The sequence below is a fragment of the Sinocyclocheilus anshuiensis genome, unplaced genomic scaffold (genome assembly GCF_001515605.1).
Source record: "Sinocyclocheilus anshuiensis isolate Anshui unplaced genomic scaffold, SAMN03320099.WGS_v1.1 scaffold1154, whole genome shotgun sequence".
Taxonomy (NCBI): Eukaryota; Metazoa; Chordata; class Actinopteri; order Cypriniformes; family Cyprinidae; genus Sinocyclocheilus; species Sinocyclocheilus anshuiensis.
The window spans coordinates 3,259,338-3,277,184 of NW_015542345.1; the positions used below are offsets into that span (position 1 = coordinate 3,259,338).

At 37.7% G+C, this 17,847-nt stretch overlaps 2 protein-coding genes across 3 annotated transcripts in view; both read right to left on the reverse strand.

Moving 5' to 3' along the window:
• Positions 1–5,604, reverse strand: part of LOC107691350 (copine-3-like) — a 7,262-nt gene extending 1,658 nt beyond the window's left edge. Inside the window, exons 1-11 of one of the 2 annotated variants that reach the window (XM_016489913.1) lie at positions 5,504–5,604; positions 4,959–5,090; positions 4,467–4,646; positions 2,794–2,868; positions 2,314–2,385; positions 2,050–2,133; positions 1,838–1,927; positions 795–893; positions 553–639; positions 368–427; positions 64–197 (exon numbers count right to left, since the gene is read on the reverse strand). In XM_016489913.1, coding sequence (XP_016345399.1) covers positions 64–197; positions 368–427; positions 553–639; positions 795–893; positions 1,838–1,927; positions 2,050–2,133; positions 2,314–2,385; positions 2,794–2,868; positions 4,467–4,646; positions 4,959–5,090 — 1,013 coding nt within the window. In that variant the 5' untranslated portion in view covers positions 5,504–5,604. Of the gene's footprint in view, positions 1–63; positions 198–367; positions 428–552; positions 640–794; positions 894–976; positions 1,073–1,837; positions 1,928–2,049; positions 2,134–2,313; positions 2,386–2,793; positions 2,869–4,466; positions 4,647–4,958; positions 5,091–5,503 lie in introns of those variants that run through there. The other variant, XM_016489914.1, reaches the window with a different exon arrangement.
• A 2,057-nt stretch (positions 5,605–7,661) lies between these two features.
• LOC107691349 (RNA-binding protein 12-like) lies at positions 7,662–17,504 on the reverse strand. Its single transcript, XM_016489912.1, has 3 exons — positions 17,351–17,504; positions 13,274–13,357; positions 7,662–11,180 (listed from the first exon to the last, which is right to left on the reverse strand). The coding sequence occupies exon 3, from the start codon at positions 11,156–11,158 to the stop codon at positions 8,534–8,536; it is 2,625 nt and encodes an 874-aa protein (XP_016345398.1). The 5' UTR covers positions 11,159–11,180; positions 13,274–13,357; positions 17,351–17,504; the 3' UTR covers positions 7,662–8,533.
• Positions 17,505–17,847: the final 343 nt, after the last annotated feature.

The window sequence follows — 17,847 nt, forward strand, 5'->3', positions numbered from 1 at the left end:
ACAACAATTATTTCAGTACAGTGCTCAAAGGGTGAACTTTACGGACAAAAATCTCTCTCTTACGTGTCGTAGTCTTGGACTACCTGGCCAACGGACCAGATGGCTGACAGATACTGGTTCACGCCATTAGGGCTGAGATAGTGCAGAGAGTCAGGGGAGCGGGGGTCTCCATTAGAGCCAGTGAAGTCAATGCCCACCTAAAACCAAACAATATTCACCTTTGTTTTAGAGTTTAAACCATACAGCCTCAAATTGACATCCTAAATGTAATGTTCTGCATTATACCCATTCATTACATCGGCATGTAAATGAATCCAGAAAAAACACCTGCTATCAGAAGCAAATGTTGTGGCATGACAGATCTTACCGTGAAGTTAATTTGGCAACCTCCCATCACATAATCTAGAAATGAATACTGTGCCTCAAGCTGAAAGACAGTATAGAGATTATTTATCATCATTATCATAAAATTATTCTAAACAATTCTGCAACTTTCAACACATAATACTGCTTAGTATGTTTTCATACGTAACACATGAAGATTGTTCGAACCTTGCAATACTTAATTCTGATGACCCCAGAGTTCTTATAACTCTTTTTCTTCTTTTGCTTCTCTGGATGAATGCAGTCAAACTCAACCTACAAAAATGAAAACTTTTTACTAATGCCCTACAATAAAACTCATAGAAATTATGGAAGTGATCAGAATGGAAATTTATGTGAGGAAAAGGAAATATTCTACTGTTAACACAAGGACAACAAGAAAGCCTGGAGCAGTGAAGGTGCAGTCTCACCGGGGAGCCAGGAGCTGCTTTCTGCAGATCTGACACATTAGTTTGAAACACACCAATGAGATCATGTGAGCCATCGCTATCATAATCAAAACAATGAACCTAAAACAAAAAGCCACGGACAGACAGAAAGAAAGAAAAATAAAGATGTTTAGGGAAGATTAACAGACATGTGTCCTGCTCACCGCATTGTCTTTAGCCTCCATTAGTTTAGCGGCGGTGCAGGTGAACTCTCCTATCATGTCTGAGCTTGTGTCTTCATCCTTATCGTAACAAGTTACCTAGCAATTAGACAAAGCTTTAGTCTAAGGACTAGGACAACTGAAAGTGCTGGCTGATGGTGTCTTTGGTCCCTTAAAACAGGTACACAGCTATATTTTAATGATACTATGTGTCTTTTTATCTGATCGAATAGCTTCGCCCAAAAGTTGTCACCTATGTTTTGTACACTACTGTTCCAAAGTTTGAGGGTAGTAAGTTTTTTTAAAGAAATGAATACCTGTATTAATCAAGGGTGCATTAAATTGATAACAGTAAAGACTTTTACTTTGGTACAATTACTATTTGAAAGAAATGTATTTTTAAACTTTCAATTCAACAAACAATCCTAAAAAGAATGCATCACAATTTCCATTATTTTGAAATACATTAAAACAAAACAGTTATCTTAAATTATACTTTTTTTGACTATTTCTGTTTTTACTATATATTTTTTCAAATAAACGCACAATTGAGCATAAAAGGCTTCTTTCAAAAACAAATTTTACTGACCCCAAATGTTTGAAGGGTATATATGTGGTAGAAATTAAAGGTTCTTTTTTGTGAAAAGACAAGTGTTCACATTTGATAAGTTTAGATGAGCAACTTTTTTAAATTCTCAATTATGTCTGAGAGCCAAAAGCACCAATTTCTTCCTATTATCCTGAAGATAAATGCGCTGGACTCTGTCTTCTAAAATAAAACCAAAGGTTTCTCTTGCATGGTGAAATTGTTAAACTAAGATACTATGACAAATCATCTGATTGAGCATAAAAACCCTTTGATACCTTGATTGGTTTATTCAGGTCACCACTACAGAATGTATGCAAGGAAACAGTAAACTTTTTCCAAGATGGATTCAAATTATTCTTGATGACCTATTAAAAACAGAAAAAAAAGTCAAAAACAACCATCAGCAAAAAAATGCAGTAACTGATTAATTGTTTTGCATGCACAAAAAAAAAACTGGTTCTCTGTGTAAGTGAAAGTGGGTAAAAACCTCAGTCCTGTGAACTAGCTGCCACTTCCCATCTTCTTCTTGCTTGAAAAACTCCAAGAATGGATCAGACTTCCCAAACATATCCTGAAAGAAGAAGTAGTGAATATAACGTGCATCTTCCATAGATCACAACAGTACATAACTGCTTTTACACTGAATATGGCAATAATTTTTGTGGTAAGCCAGCAGTAACTGTAATTGATAAGGTACAAATTATAAATGGTTACAACAAGATGCAAGAACATAGAGGCTGATTATATCTACCTTTTTATCCAGGTTTTTGGCCTCTACTTCCATCACAACAGCCCTGTTGTCTTTCACCTCATCAGCTGTGATCTGTTCATATAAAAAAGAAAAAGAAAAAAAAAAGACAACATTGCTAAATGTTAATTAAAAAAGCTAATGAATTTATATATAAAGCTAATGAATAGCTAATGATATATAAAGCTAATGAACGGTATATTGACAAACTTTGCATACATTCACAAATGAAAATGTTATTTTGCTCAAACAGAGGGCTTTGTGGTTTACTAAAAACCGTACAATATGCAAATGAATCATTCTTTTGTGAAGCTCTTAAATTCTCCTGCAAATAAAGACACCGCAAATGCAAATGAATTGAATTATGTGGTCTGTAAAACATTCATTGGGAAGGTGGTAAAACTCTCATGTGATAAATTTCCATTTTCTTTTACCAGTGTTGCCATATTAGAAATAGCAGTAAGAGTGTTTATGAACACATACTGTTATTGTGCCTTTCCCAGCTGGTTTTGCTGCCTTGAGCTGAAGGGGTCTGGTAATCTTCCTACTTGACACAATCTGTTGTAAAGTTTGGTGCATAAACAACGCTGTGAATTCAAGTGTATTGTTAACACTAAAACACCATTATGCATGTGTTATACATTGTTGTTACACGGCTCTGTGGAATACTCTATTCTGATTGGACAGTCACCACATTCTAAGGCATGTTATTCCCCGATAACAACCGGTAAAAACTAATAACACAGGCTCATCCAGGTAACGGCAGTCGTGCTATTCGCTTGCTGGGAAAAAATTTTCTTCATGGAAGCTTTGCGTTTGGTTGGCAAATAAAACATTAAAACTCAAATCAATATTCTCCGTACAATTATTTAATTATATCATTTTGGTATTGCAGACTTGCTCTCTTGTTTCATACAAACGCAGCTGCTGCCATTTTGCGATGATTGTTTTGTACACTGTAATGGATTGTAAGATAAATAACAAACTGGCAAGATTTGAAAACAACTTAATCTTAAATCAGTATCTTTTATTGCCATAAGTAAATAAGTATCGCTTTTTATTTCTCCTCTTTCCTACTACTTGTTTCACTTCTGTTTCAGTTTTTTATAACCATTTCTTACTATGTGTCAGTAAGTTGTTGTTATTTTAGCATGTGTGTTTGGCTCAGTGTTATTTTTTTTAGGATTACTGATAATGTAGTTTGATTTGTATTAGTTATCTATTTTAGTTTTAGTTACAGTTGTAGTAATGTTGTCATTTTATTAGTTTTTTATCACGTCTATATAGGTTTTTTATTAAGTTTTAGTTTTATTTAATTTGAGTTATTTCAGTACTTCAACATACAAAATGGAAATGAAATAATATATATATATTGAATGTATTTATATATATGTACATGTATATGTGTGTGGCTGTACATACACGTATGTAGTTGTTTTTTGGTGTTTGGCTTAGTGTTATGTTAGAATCATTATTATACTCATACCTTTTGTTCTTTTAATATTTTGAATTGTTTTTAGCTTTATTTATTTTTTGTTTTCATTTAAATATTTAGCTTTGAAATGTTGTATGCCTTTGTCATTTTTATTTAATTTATTTTATTAAATGTGTATATCTATATATATATATATATATAGTATTTATAGAGTTTTAGCTTTTAGTTTTAATTACTTTTTCTTATTTGTAAGTCGCTTTGGATAAAAGCGTCTGCTAAATGACTAAGTAAAAGTAAAGTAATTATTAATGCGGTGAAATGCTGTATAATAAGTAGTATGACTGTACCATATCTCTTAATGCCCGTCTAGTTTGAACTTGCCACTTGTTAGCAACTGCTTTCTTCACGGAAGCTTTGCGTTCAAATATTTTAACTCAAATCAATATTTTGTGTCTAATTATTTAGTTTTGTGGCAAGTAGCCGTGTAATAAACTGAATAATGTACATCCAACTGGTTGTTATCGCAAAATAAAGCCCTTCAGTCTTACACAGCATTAGTGCTGTCGGGCTTAATTCTGCGATAATCAGCTGGACGTACATTATCCCTTACTTAATGAAGTCCAGTGCCAATAATATTAGCACTGCATGGTCGCAACTAGCACAGAACAGAGATCACATAAGAATATGTGCATCTCAATGCAACACTCTTCATGATACATACCTGGCCAAGGGTGCATTCAAAGCCTCCCAGGAAGTCGTCATCCTTGAGGTCAACAGACTTGTTGTCAATATCATAGATGCCAAACTTTAGTTTCTGCACCTTCTCAAAGTGGTAGTCAATGTGAAGTTTTGTTGAGAACTCGGGGTCCTGGCAATTCTTCACTCTCTCTGTGCGTTCCACCTGCAGTGATCACATACATTAAGCAAACAAGGATATACACACCCACAAAAGTAAATTACATTTTAAATAATTTAATATTAATTTAATAATCAGTGACCGTATAAATTATCTAAATTATAAATCACAGAAATTACTGCTGGTATTAGTGTCAATAATCAGCGACTGGCAACTTTAGCAAGCTGTGACATTCAGCACTTTTTTTGGCCGTTGAAAACTTGCAGCGAGTGTAAGCTGCTGTTATACGCAGTAAAAAAGAAATGTTATTTGATTGCAATGTGGCCACAGCGGCTTTTTAAGGGTTAACATGCATACCTCTGACCATTTGTCATCCCCGACACTCTGCAGCAGAACACAGAGTGGATCAGATTTGGATCCAACATCTTTATCCAGCAGATTATTGCAAGAGATGGAGAGCTCGACCTTCGACACACAATGAGCGGCCATCTGAAAACCACAACAGATACACACTTGTAGAAAGTTTTTGTCTCGAAGCTAAACATCTATCAATCACTAAAGCGTACAAACGTGAGGAAGTGAAATATTTGATGAAGGAAAGGGAACGAATTGTTCAGAAGGACGCATTCTGCTGAACTTGTCCGTAGTAAAGCAAAACAAAAGTTAATATAATCGTAGAACCATTCATGCTCCATTTCACAAAACTATGCGTTTTAAAACAAAGAAATGAGGTAAATATCGTATATGTTGGCCTAAATGTCGACAGTCACACCTTAAATGTATTATAACGCGATTAAAAAACATTTATGCATTGCTTAACGGCGTACCGCGAATCTAAAACAGGCAATCCGCTAATACAAAATGAGCTGACAAATGCGACCGTGAAATCAAAAATATCATACCCTTAACAATCTTCAAACTGTAGAAACTGTTCGGAGACACTCTGTGCAAAAACTGCCTACTACCGTCTCCACCCATACGTTCATGTACTACAAAATGAGCAGGGCGTTGCCATTCAGTTCCTCTCCAGACGTGCAACGCTATTGGTCAGAACGCCAGCTGAACTACTCTGCGATTGGCCAGAAGCCTGTCAATCACCGCACCAGCCCGCAGCACAGAGCAGCGTGCATGAAACTAACTTGGACTGACTCATTACATAGAGGACGCAACAAAAAGCAGTTCTAATTTTAAACAACGTCGTTAACTTACACTCATTACACTTTACATGATATTAAAACACGCGTGTAACCACAACTACCAACTGAATCTGTAAAAATAGCGTTTCAGCGTTAATAGCAGCTTGACTGCATGAGTTTATAATACTTTCACGCAACACACCCAACAATGCAGCGATCAATCAGCAGCTTTATATTTGTTACATATTCTACCAGCATCTGTAGTGCCACGTTACAGTAGGTCTCGACTGGTTTAAGCGCAACCTGTAGTAGCATCTGGGTTAAAAAACATCTAGCAGAGCGTGCTTTCCTTGACCGCTGTCTCCATAGTAACAGAGATCACTCAACTGGGCCAAATTATTTGCAAAAAGCGAACAAACAATACAAAACAAATTCCTATATTACTCTGTACCTTATTTTTTTGACAATCTTTCAAATTAGAGGCATTTGTTGCTTCTTGATATTGCAGTGCAATCAAAATATAGGCTAAAATGTAGCCAAGTCTTCAAATGTCTATAAAAACTTCACTCCTTAACACCAGTCTCACCACATCAATCACCATTGCAAAGCAGTGTTGTAACTCTTACACAACTTATAGACACAGTATTTCAATTGCATACCTCAACAAAATCTAGTTTCTTGAAAACATTTGTAATATCAGCCCAAATCTTTCCAAAATTGTGGCAATGCATAGCAGCATTTTATTTCTCAAAAAGCTAATCAATTCTACGTTTTTCCCACACAATGCATTCTTCCTTTGAAATGTAGAACAAACAGTAATAAATCTGGTAGGCAATTCAATGCTCACTGGTAGTTTATAGCAGTATTCATGTCTGTGATTAGCACTTACCTGAACATTAACATGTTAATCAGGAACCAAGGCTCAGTGTCAAAAAGGCACAAAGCAAAATATGCAGTCCACAAAGCTGGAGAACCGCTCGAGAATGCGAAACAGGCAGAAATCCACTCAACTCATTTTGAATTTAATTCTAAAGCATTTCACAACAAAAGTATTTAAGATCAACCCAAATAGAAAGAACTTGCATAAATAACCCTGAACTTTTGATCTTCTGAACAGGACCATCACAAGCAGATTCAAAGCATCAAAGAACAGCATTTGAGAGCAATCCCACTTGACCTGCTTTGATAGAAAGGCATCGAGAATGTGTAGAATTCTTAAAAAAAAAAAAAACAGGTTGGAAGAGAGAAATGACAACCATGTGATTAAATTAAAAATCTTTAGAAAAGTTAATTTTATGCAGCATAACATTTGCCATCATAATCCACGGCCATAACAATGAAACATTTCAAGCACCTCTCAGTGCAGTTTGCATGAGAATTGTTCATTCCCTTGTATAACATCAGAACAAATTTCAAAAACGTGTTCCTCTTTAATTTTACATATGGACAGGGCATTTTTAAAAAGCCATCTGTGGCACAACAAGGGCAGAATTTCATGGGTTTTTGATCCATATACTAAGCTTTAGGCATATGACTAAATCTGATATACAGTTCAATAGAATCTATACTAAAATAATTACAAAATGTAGCTTCCTGACTCAACTGAACAAAAACTTTTCCACTCTAAACAAACAAAACTCATTCAACAGTATGATGCTTTTATCAGAGATGCTTATCTGTTGTAGCAGAAAATATGAAACATTCAAAGAGTGCCTTCTCATCTCAGGTATAAAAAAAAACAAATTTTAAATAATGCATTGTGAGAAAAGGTCAAGACTACAATATAAAGACAGTCTAAAGCAACAAGCAATAGATTAGAGCTAAAGTCCAATCTACAATAACACATCTGATGAAAAAATATTTAAAATATAAATGGTTTAATATTGGAAACAAGTCACAGCAAAAGATTTTATTGTTCATATCTGAACTGGAAAAAAACAGAAGGACAGGAGAGAACACAATAACTTTAAGTGTCATCATTTCAAGTAAGGCATTTTATTGACAAAATAGTTCAGCTGGAAAGTATTTACAAGAGAAAAAGCGCTGGAACGTCGAAAACGAAGCATAACAACTGATCCATTTCAGCAACACTGAAAAAATAGCCAAACATCCAAAAAAAAGAAAAAGAAAAAAGGAAACTATCATCAAACACCACAGCAACAAGAGAACAGAAGCTAAGCATAGAGAATAAAATGCTTTCATATACATATTACAATTCTGCATTTGCTTCACATCCCGCTTAGCATTTACAGAATTGGTTTGACATCAGGCTTTTTAAAGCAATCCAATGTGACAGCAACAGATAATGAAAAAGACATGAACATTTGCATTTTATTGACATAGAAAAGCTTGCAGCAGAGAGCAAACATTGTAACTGAAATGTAGGCTTGAATTTAGCACACAATGCATGGCAGCACGGTTTTTACCTCAGAAAGAAATGTGTAGATGCAGCATGGATCATATACAGATGTGTAAAACTTGAGCAGAGATACAAAAACTGAGGAATTCTGAGAGTGAAACGTACTTGCCAGCTAACCTCTATCGCAGATATTAGGCTCTTTTGAACATACCACTATAAACAATGCTGTTTAGAGGAATTTAAAAAACATGGTCTTTCCTCAATTATTACATGCTTCATGTAACTACTACAACCTTGGATAAATAATATGTCCAGGAAAAAAAGAGAATCTAATACTTGTCATTTTTTTCTTCTGTACATAAAACAACCGGATAAGGACATTTTCCAGAAAACCGTGTCAAAAAATAAGACACTTTGCAAATACTAAGATGTTGCTTTCACCCCAAAGTGATCTTAACTTTTCTTGCCCCAATGGGCCTATCATTCAGGTCCATAACAGCAGCAATTGCTTCATCATGGGAGGCAAAAGCAACCATCGCTTCCCCAGTGGGCAAACCCTTCTCACTGAATTGCAAGCATACTGAACCAGGCAACACTTGATAGCCGTAGAAGAAATCAATAATCTCATCAACGGTCACAGTAAAGGGCATGTTTTGAATTTTGACAATGGTGGGCCGCGAATTACCTGGACCACTGCTGGATGGTCCTCTTAAACTCTCAGAAGCTGGCCGCTGACCTTGGCCACGATTTTGGCTGACTGCTTTAAGAGAAGATCCATTATCAAACGGTGGGATGCCCCTTAAGGGCTCTAGCACACTAACAAAGCCGGCAGGTACACTGTTGCCATCGGGTCTGAAACTAGGATGCTCTAGAACAGGACCGGGCAAAGGTCCTCCAACCATTGGCGGGGGAATGCTAAACGAGACATCACCCAAAGAAGCACCAAGTGGCGGCAAAGGCGGAGGAGCTGCCAGTCCGTTACCTGGGGCAATAAATGGGTTGATAAAAGGGGGACCGTTGCCAAGGGTCCCTACAGCATTTCTCAGAAAACTAAACTCATCCCCTGTCATTCCTGGAAAAGCATGAGGTGCTTGGGGAACTTGGGCCTGGGGCTGAGAGTGTGCATAGGCATGAGCATGAGAATTTCCTTGAGATTTCTGGCCTCTTTTTGCCTGGGGAGGAGGATTTCTCTCAACTTCTTTCATCTGCTCGAATGTTACTAAATGAACGAAAGCATCCCTGCCGTTCAATTTCTGCCTATGTAGTCTCTCTGCTTTAAGTGCATCCTCATCGGACTTAAACTGCACAATAGCCTGGCCAAGACCGTTACCATTTGCGTCAACTAACACCTTGAGGCTTTCCTCAAACAACTGAATGCCATCAAGAAACAGACGGACATCTTTTTTTGACACGTTATAGGGAATATTGGTTATGTGAGCACAATTCTTGGCACTCTTTCCTCCTTCACCCGAGCTATTCTTCTGATCGCCTTGGGAACCCTGCATCCGTTTGCGAATGGCGTCTATCTTTTCATACATGTTTTTCTTTGTGATTGGATGCACCTGTATGAACCGACTACCCATGTACTGCATATGGCATCCGAGAGCAGCTTTGTAGTCTGTTTCATTCCTAAACTCCACAAATCCCTCACCGGTTGCCCTGCCATTGGATCCATACGCAATGTAAATGCTATCTTCAACAATGTTAAGATTTTTGAAAAACTCAAAGATCTGCTTGTTTTCTGCTTCATATGGGAGTCCTTTCAAATAGACACAGAATTCTAGTTTGTGGGGAGATCGGGATCTGGCTCGCTCACGGCCACAGGGTGGTGGCGAATTGGCGCCTCTGCGACGATGACGGCTGTGTTCGGCATCACCACCAGCTTTAGACTGTCCCGAGCTCTCTCTCCACTGCCGCTCTGTAGCTGGAGAAACCTCAACGTATCTTTGGCCTATCATTCCTGCATTTCTTTTCAGAGCCTCAAAAGATTCTTGGGGTGAGAAGAACTTAACCAATGCCCTGCCATTGTTTCTACCCAGGTTGTCTTTCAGCAAACGAACTGACTCTATCCCAAGTCCCTGGAAAAAATCTCTAACTTCAATTTCAGTGACTGAAAAAGGAAGGCCATGTAGATGAACGTAAAACTCATCTGGGTTTGTCACTGGCGATTTCATGTGAGGTTGGAGGTTCAAGGGGTTTAGAGGGTTTAGGGGATTTAGGAACATTGGATTGGGATTTCCGAGAGACAGTGGACCAGAGGCTAAACCACCAGCGACAGGGCCAACTGGGGGAGGGACACCAGGGTTGAACGGAGGAAGTGCAGGCATGTGTGGCATGTGCGGCATGTGCGGCATGTGTGCAATGGGAGGGACCGGAGGAACTGATGTTAGCGGATTAACAGCTGGTACCGGTGGCAATGTGGCAACTGGTGGTGGTACTGGCATGGGGGGCATCGGTGGTAGAGTTGACATGGTGGGCAAGGGAGGTATCGGGGGAGGTAAAGAGTTCAGCGACGACATTGCTGTGGTCATTGTGGATCCCAAACTAAGACTTGGGCTGCTGAAATTATTAAAGTTTGGGGGCATGTTGCCCATGGTAGTGGTGGAAAAGGTAGGGACAGTCTTGTTGCTTACAGGCTCGTGTGCTGATGCTGCAGTGGTGGCTGTAGTTGAAGTTGTGTTACTAAAACTTTGTGCTGTGGTTGGCAAGTTGCCCCTTCCACTTCCACCAGTACTAACCGGTGGACCCGGCCTACTGCCATTTCCTGTTGTAACCTCTGCACTGCCAGTTTCAAAGCGCCTACGGCTGAGCTCGATCATATTTTGCATTTCAGTTTTGCTACTTAGCAACAAAGAAACCTTGGAACCTTTGATCACCCCCCCTGTGCGCATCATCCCAAGCCTTGCATCTTCATCTGTGGCGAACACGATAAAAGCCTCACCGTGTTCACCCCCTACAATATGCACACCACCATCCGGGATGGTCAATCCAGAGAAGAAATGGCGTATGTCCATAGTCCCAGCCACAATGGGGAGACTCTGCAAACGGATGACCACAGCCATGCTGAGGTGCAACAACACACACCTGTAGATGAAAGAAGGCAACGACTGTCAGGCTATGGTAAAAGGCAAAAAGATAACAGAAAACCAGTATACAAACCACAAGAAGACAATTAACAGCAAGACCAAATATTATGGGAGAAAACACATTATAGCAGAATAAATAGAGCTTGAACTGTAACACTGCAAAGCCAGTAGGAAACACAAAGTCTTAGCTCATCACATTGTTTAATGGCTTTGTAGTTGTAGCCAAAGCACACTACCATACTTAATTTAATTTTATAGCATGCAACGAACCAAACCAAAACAAAATATGACTAATGAATTGAGCTGAACAAAACTTATCAAACAACGGAAATTTTCAGTGCATTTAAAACTATTTTTAAACAATTCATCTTGAAACGCTACATACTACATAAAATTACTACATAAAACACCATTTTAAAAATGCCATTTGCCGGAGTTTAACTTAAAGGTCCCATGACATGCTGCTTTTTGGATGCTTTTATATAGGCCTAAGTGGTCCCTAGTACTGTATCTGAAGTCTCTTCAAAGACTCTTTAATATGTTGTGAGTTTTAATAGACCGGTGACGACCGCACAGAGTATCATTATAACAGAACTTTCAAAGATATCTAGTATGATAAAACAGCGCTGCTTTTTTTCCCCCACATACACACGACCAGAAGGAGCGGAAGCGGTTGACTGTGGCATAATAAAAGCTCCGCTGCTTTCGAGCCGTGTGTCGCGCTCGTTCAGCGGCCTCATTTCACTTCGACGGCTTTCAGCCTCACCCTGCTTCATTCTACTACGTTAATAAATAATAGCTCATCCATGAACATGACTTCTGCCCGGGTCCCATCGGATTGCATCGGCTGTGGGGATGAAGACGACAACTCCCATGATTCCACACTCAGTCACGGCGTCATCAAACTACGCCTTTGTCTAGGGCTGCACGATAAATCGCATGCGATATTTAACGCGCATCTTGTCAGAATGCCGGTTCTGTAATCAGCGGTAAATCTCCATCACCTGCGGGCTTTCACATTGAGCAGCATTAACTACACAGAGCCGTTGTTCAATGACGAGCTGCGCAAAAAATCGCGCGAATATGAACGTGGTTTTGCGCAGCTCATCAGTTTACAGATTACAGAATACGCGTTAAATATCGCATTCGATTTATCGTGCAGCCCTACCTTTGTCTCTTTGTTTATTCTGAATACACGCCTTCTAGCGGCGAAAATTACATGTTGTGCCTTTAACTCACAATTTTCAAATCTGACAAGAAGACCGAGACCAATAACACCGTTTGGTATTTTGTATTAAGCAAAAACAGTCCTGGGGACCCACAGCACTGCACATCTGACACATTCAGTTCATGAAGATCTCTCCTAATGACTTGATAATCAGACTCAGGTGTTTTAAATAAAATATACATACTATATACGTAGTGCTGTGGGCCCCCAGGACCAGGATTGAAGACCACTGGTGTAGCCCATTCTACAGTGTTTCTGGTTTAATGATTTACTGACCACAGGGTTCCCAAACCTTTTGACCCATGAATTTTCATGGCTTTTATAGTCACCTGTAATTAATGGATAAACATTTTTTAAATCCTTTAAAAAAAACTAGAATAAAATAAAAATAGAGATTGCACTCACCAAAAGCAATTTATAGCTTAGTTGACAAATTATATGAAGCTGAGCAGAACCAGAAAACCTTACATTGCATGACTTAAAGATTTAAATTTCCCTAACTTTTCCAGCCTTAGAAATCCAAATTTCAAAATTCTCCTAATATTTCTAGGTTTCCAGCAACTGTGGGAACCCTAAATAGGCTTAAATATGCTTTATAACATTTTACAGTAACCAGCAACAACCTAAACCCAAAACTTTAATAGCATTGTATAAAAAGATAGAAAGAGAATTGCATGGTAGATAGTCAACCATTTGCACAGAATGTGTATTGCAATGACATTAAGAAAAAAAAACCATTAAGCCACATTTCTAGATTGTAAGTGAATGCATTTTTCTTTTTCTTTTTTTGATAATAATAAAAGATAAAAGTATTTGACCACATCTCTCTAATTTTAGTTGACTAAGATCCCTCAGATGCTTACCTGTATTAAAAGTGCTGCTTCGTTACAAGATGCACAGGATACCCAAGCCAATCCTGACGGCAATCATTTAAAATCAATTCTTGACTGTAATAAAAAGAATAAACGGAGGGAAATATATGTAAACAGCATTAGAACAAGCATACCCATGAGTGTCTCCAAGAAAACCATTTAGTGCCAGCCATTTCCAGCCCATTTAGTATAACATTCTTGTACAGCAAAACTAAAAATGTAATCACCACTTGTGCACGAGATGTTGGCCAGCTGCTTCACAAAAGCCATACACTAGGGATGCGCCGATCCGATATTCAGTATCGGTATCGATCCGATACTGGCATTTTCTGCCAGATCGGGGTATCGGTCAGACGAGATCGATCCAAATCTGATATTCTGCGTATACTATTCTGTGTTTTTGTTAAGCCCCACGAAAGCTACAAAAACATCATAAAGCACCATAAAGTTTTCGTGCACTATATTCCAAGTGTTCTGAAACCGTTCCACAGTTTAATGTGAAGTATAGATGAATATGTAAGTCAAGTTGACGTAAACTCTTCTCTCCGCTGCGGCTGTCAGTCATCCTCCATTCAGCATTCATACTGCATGTCGCGTTCAGTTCGGTCAAGACGATGAAACTCTCTCCAAGATGATTTAATGTTCCTAATATTATACTTGATCTGTAAATAAAGATAACTGGTTTTGCATAAAAGGACTTTATCGTGCTTGTATCTAAATCGTGTTCTACCGTGTTAGATCACAACACTGGAGCAGAGAGCACTATGAATTGTTCTTCACGAGCACAGAAACTGAGATTTAAAACTGTTAAAAGAAAAGGCTCAATAAATTATCGCACAGATTTAATACACTAAGCATGTCTCTTCCCTTTGTGCTTTGAACTTTTCTATGCAGAGCGCTGTGACTCCGTGTTGCTTCAAGCGCATCATTCTGCACACGGGATGCGCATAAGCTCTTTGTGCCGCTCTGTATTGGAGCCTTTCGTATCATAATACTTTTGCACAATGACAGATTATTAATAGCCTTTCTTGTTCGTCTTATCTATCATATGTTGCTGTCTCATTACTGTGCTATACATTTAAAAGAAACGTCTTTTAATTTTATAGTAGGCCCTATATATTTATATATAAATTACTTTTTTCATTCATTTATTTTACAATTTTACATTTTACCAGATTTAGTCCAACACTTATTCACTTTTATTTGTTCCCCACTAAATAATGTTTTTTTTTCCACTAAAAGTTTAGATTTTCATAAAATTATTGTGCACTCATGAATTTTCTAGAATAACTTTTGCTACTGAATTACCCAATAACCTAGTTTATAATAGTATTTTTGTCATAGATTATTATATATATATATCTTCCGTTTGTTATTTTTTCTTTATAAGAAAGTTGTCTATATTTAGTATTGTGTGTAACACACAAAAGAGTGACGATCAGTTCAACACACATTGAGGTATAGAAATTCTACACCGATTAAAAAAAACTGCACTGGTATCGGATCAATATCGGTATCGGCCGATACTCAGAATTTTTGGTATCGGTTCTGAAAAAGTGGTATCGAGCCAACCCTAGTATTGAGAAATGGTGTGTGTGTTCGTGCTGGTGATATTAGTTACATTGTTCTGCCATTAGTTGGAAATATCGCATGCGATTAATCGTGCAGCCCTAATATATATTAAAAATTCTTCCGTTTGTTATTTCTTCTTTATAAGAAAGTTGTCTACATTTAGTATTGTGCAACACACAAAAGAGTGACGATCAGTTCAACACACATTGAGGTATAGAAATTCTACACTAAGAAAAAAAAAAAAAAAAAAAACTGCACTGGTATCGGATCAATATCGGCCGATACTCAGAATTTTTGGTATCGGATCGGGATCGGTTCTGAAAAAGTGGTATCGAGCCACCTCTACCATACACATAAGAATTGATCTTAAAACACATGCATGTCATGTATTTCAAGAATCCCAGCAAACATTCATACTTATAGCAACACAAAAATACGGGAACATTTTCATAGAGAGAAAAAGAAAAACATGTCAAAGCATATTAAGCTACAAAAACAGATTGTGACCTTCCATAGAGTGAAGAGAAAATCTGATAATGTTAAGTTGTGAGCAATGTGAAAGAAACGTAATTAGAGAACATATCTAACAGCATCTAGCTTATCTTAACCTAACTCATGCATTTCTGACCTTCAATTTGGTAAACTGTAAACATACAGAAAATCTGAAAAAAGCCAGTGTGACACTAAAAACAACAGAATAACCATTGTACATTTTTAGAAACCTTTTTTTCAGTTTCACACTCAATTTAGGCTAATCCATGACACATTTACCCCCTCCATAAATGGAAAGTCTTTTACTCAACTTCAAGACTCCAGTTCATCTTTGGAAACCAAAAGATATTTTTCATATTCTTTCATTTTTGTGCATCCATTTAAAGTCCACGCAACCAAAAGTAATGCATCAATAAGTACAAAAAGAGAGAAACTAAGAGACAACCCATATGAATTGAGTGGGTTAATCTAAAAAAATGGAGCTCAACAAATAAGGTAAACAGAAGCTGGTTCTCACATTCGTCATTATTTAAAACAAGATGTTGTGGATTAAACCTCTTAATTTCTATGGATTAGGCCAGTGGTTCCCAACCCTGGTTCTGGAGGCACCCCATCACTGCACGTTTTGCATGTCTCCTTAATCAAACACACCTGGTTCAGGTCATCAGCTCATTAGTAGAGACTCCAAGGCCTTAAATTGGTGTGTCAGAGAAAGGAGACATGCAAAATGTGTAGTGTTGGGGTGTCTCCAGGACCAGGGTTGGGAACCACTGGATTAGGCTACTCTTACTCTTTATGAGACATCTCTTTATGTACTTTTTGATGTGCTTAAGTTTTGGTTGCATGATCTTTCAAAGGATAGACAGATTTAATTAAAAATATTTAATTTGTGTTTCGATGATGACTGAACATTTTTTTGTTTGGGTGAGAACATGACAATTTTCATTTCTACGTGAACAGTTTAAATGGGAGAGAAATGGGCCTATTTGATCACCTACCACCAGAACCCACAAAAACTAGGTTAGTTCTTACATACGTTTATTTAGACCAAAATGTGACAATCTCCTACATTCTACCAGTTAAATAACGCTGAGTCTTAACAGCCCAGAGGTGGAAACCAGGGCCCATAATCAGAGGCCACTAACCATGTGAACATAAACCTGAATGCATGTAAAAAAAGATAGTAACTACCATCAACCAAATAATTAAAATAAGACATCAAGGTTGAAGTCTGTTAATTGCACTTTGAAAACATTGTGTAAAAAATGTCTCTTAAGAGATTTCTATTGCAGCAACGCTTTTCACAAGATATCCACGTAAATCAAACGCTCCAATGTCACCATAATTCAGATTTATGCTGAAATAAATGGCTATAAACGTAATACAACAAGCGAATATGAAATGAGCATCATCAGTAGCACATGGAGCTCAAATAGGCTAGAGCTTATTCACGTTTGCAGCTTGCTTTTGCAGGAAAATCCAACCAACCAACCACTGAAATACAAGAGCGAATCATAACAATAGAAACAAACAGGCACGACCAGCCGTTCGAGAAAAGCTCTGAACCACAGCACTTTGATTTCTTGAATAAAAATAATCTAGTTAAATAAGAGTTAACAATAACATCCATGGCATGGCGTCATCAGCCATTCAAACCTCAAAACCAGCGAGATGACAAAATGGCGCCGTCTGTATTTACCAGCGCAAATGGACTGATGCCGTCTACAGCAGAAACAAAGCTCGCCGCTATTCCCTCAATCTTTCATTTCAGCACAGTACCTTAGAAACAAGAAAACAACATAACCATTGCACGGAAAGGAAGAAAATGACTGGTTAGCTGCGCATTACCAATTTAAACAAAACTGTGACGTTTGTTTGCAGCTCACAATCACCCTGCCCTCCATTAAACTGATAAAAACCATTGCACTTTTGCAAATGTCGACAGTGTTGTGTATGGCTACATGACATACAATGTGTGAACTGATGTACTTTGCATATTCTTACCGAAATTATTAGTCTTAACTGATCTTTTTTGTTTTTTGTTTTTTAATAAAGACGAAACGCTTCAGTTGTGTTCTTCCACCTCTTGCTCTTCCAAGTCTGGTCGTGCTCTGCTCAGTATCGACACTGAAAAGAGAGCGACGGCGCATGCGCTCCTGTAAGCCAATCAGTTGGAGGCGCACGGTGTAGTGGGCGGGTCTATGGGTCTAGACAATAGACTGTATAAAGGGTCTAGACATCAAAAGAGCTCTAGAGCAGAGCTCATCTGATAGACAGATAGACAGATAGATAGATAGATAGATAGATGAAACTGAATTTTTTTTTTTTTTTATTGAACAGTATCAATTTACACACTCATATGGGGAACAATAAAATGCATATGACAAAATATACACTTTACCAATCACATCTCCATCATACATAAATGTCCATGTGTGTATATATGTATATCTCTACATACAATAACAATAAACAAAACAAACATTCTTTAAACATTTGAG

Bases quoted from the DNA above. Each gene is read 5' to 3' on its own strand.
- LOC107691349 (XM_016489912.1), bottom strand. From the start codon at position 11,158: ATGGCTGTGGTCATCCGTTTGCAGAGTCTCCCCATTGTGGCTGGGACT.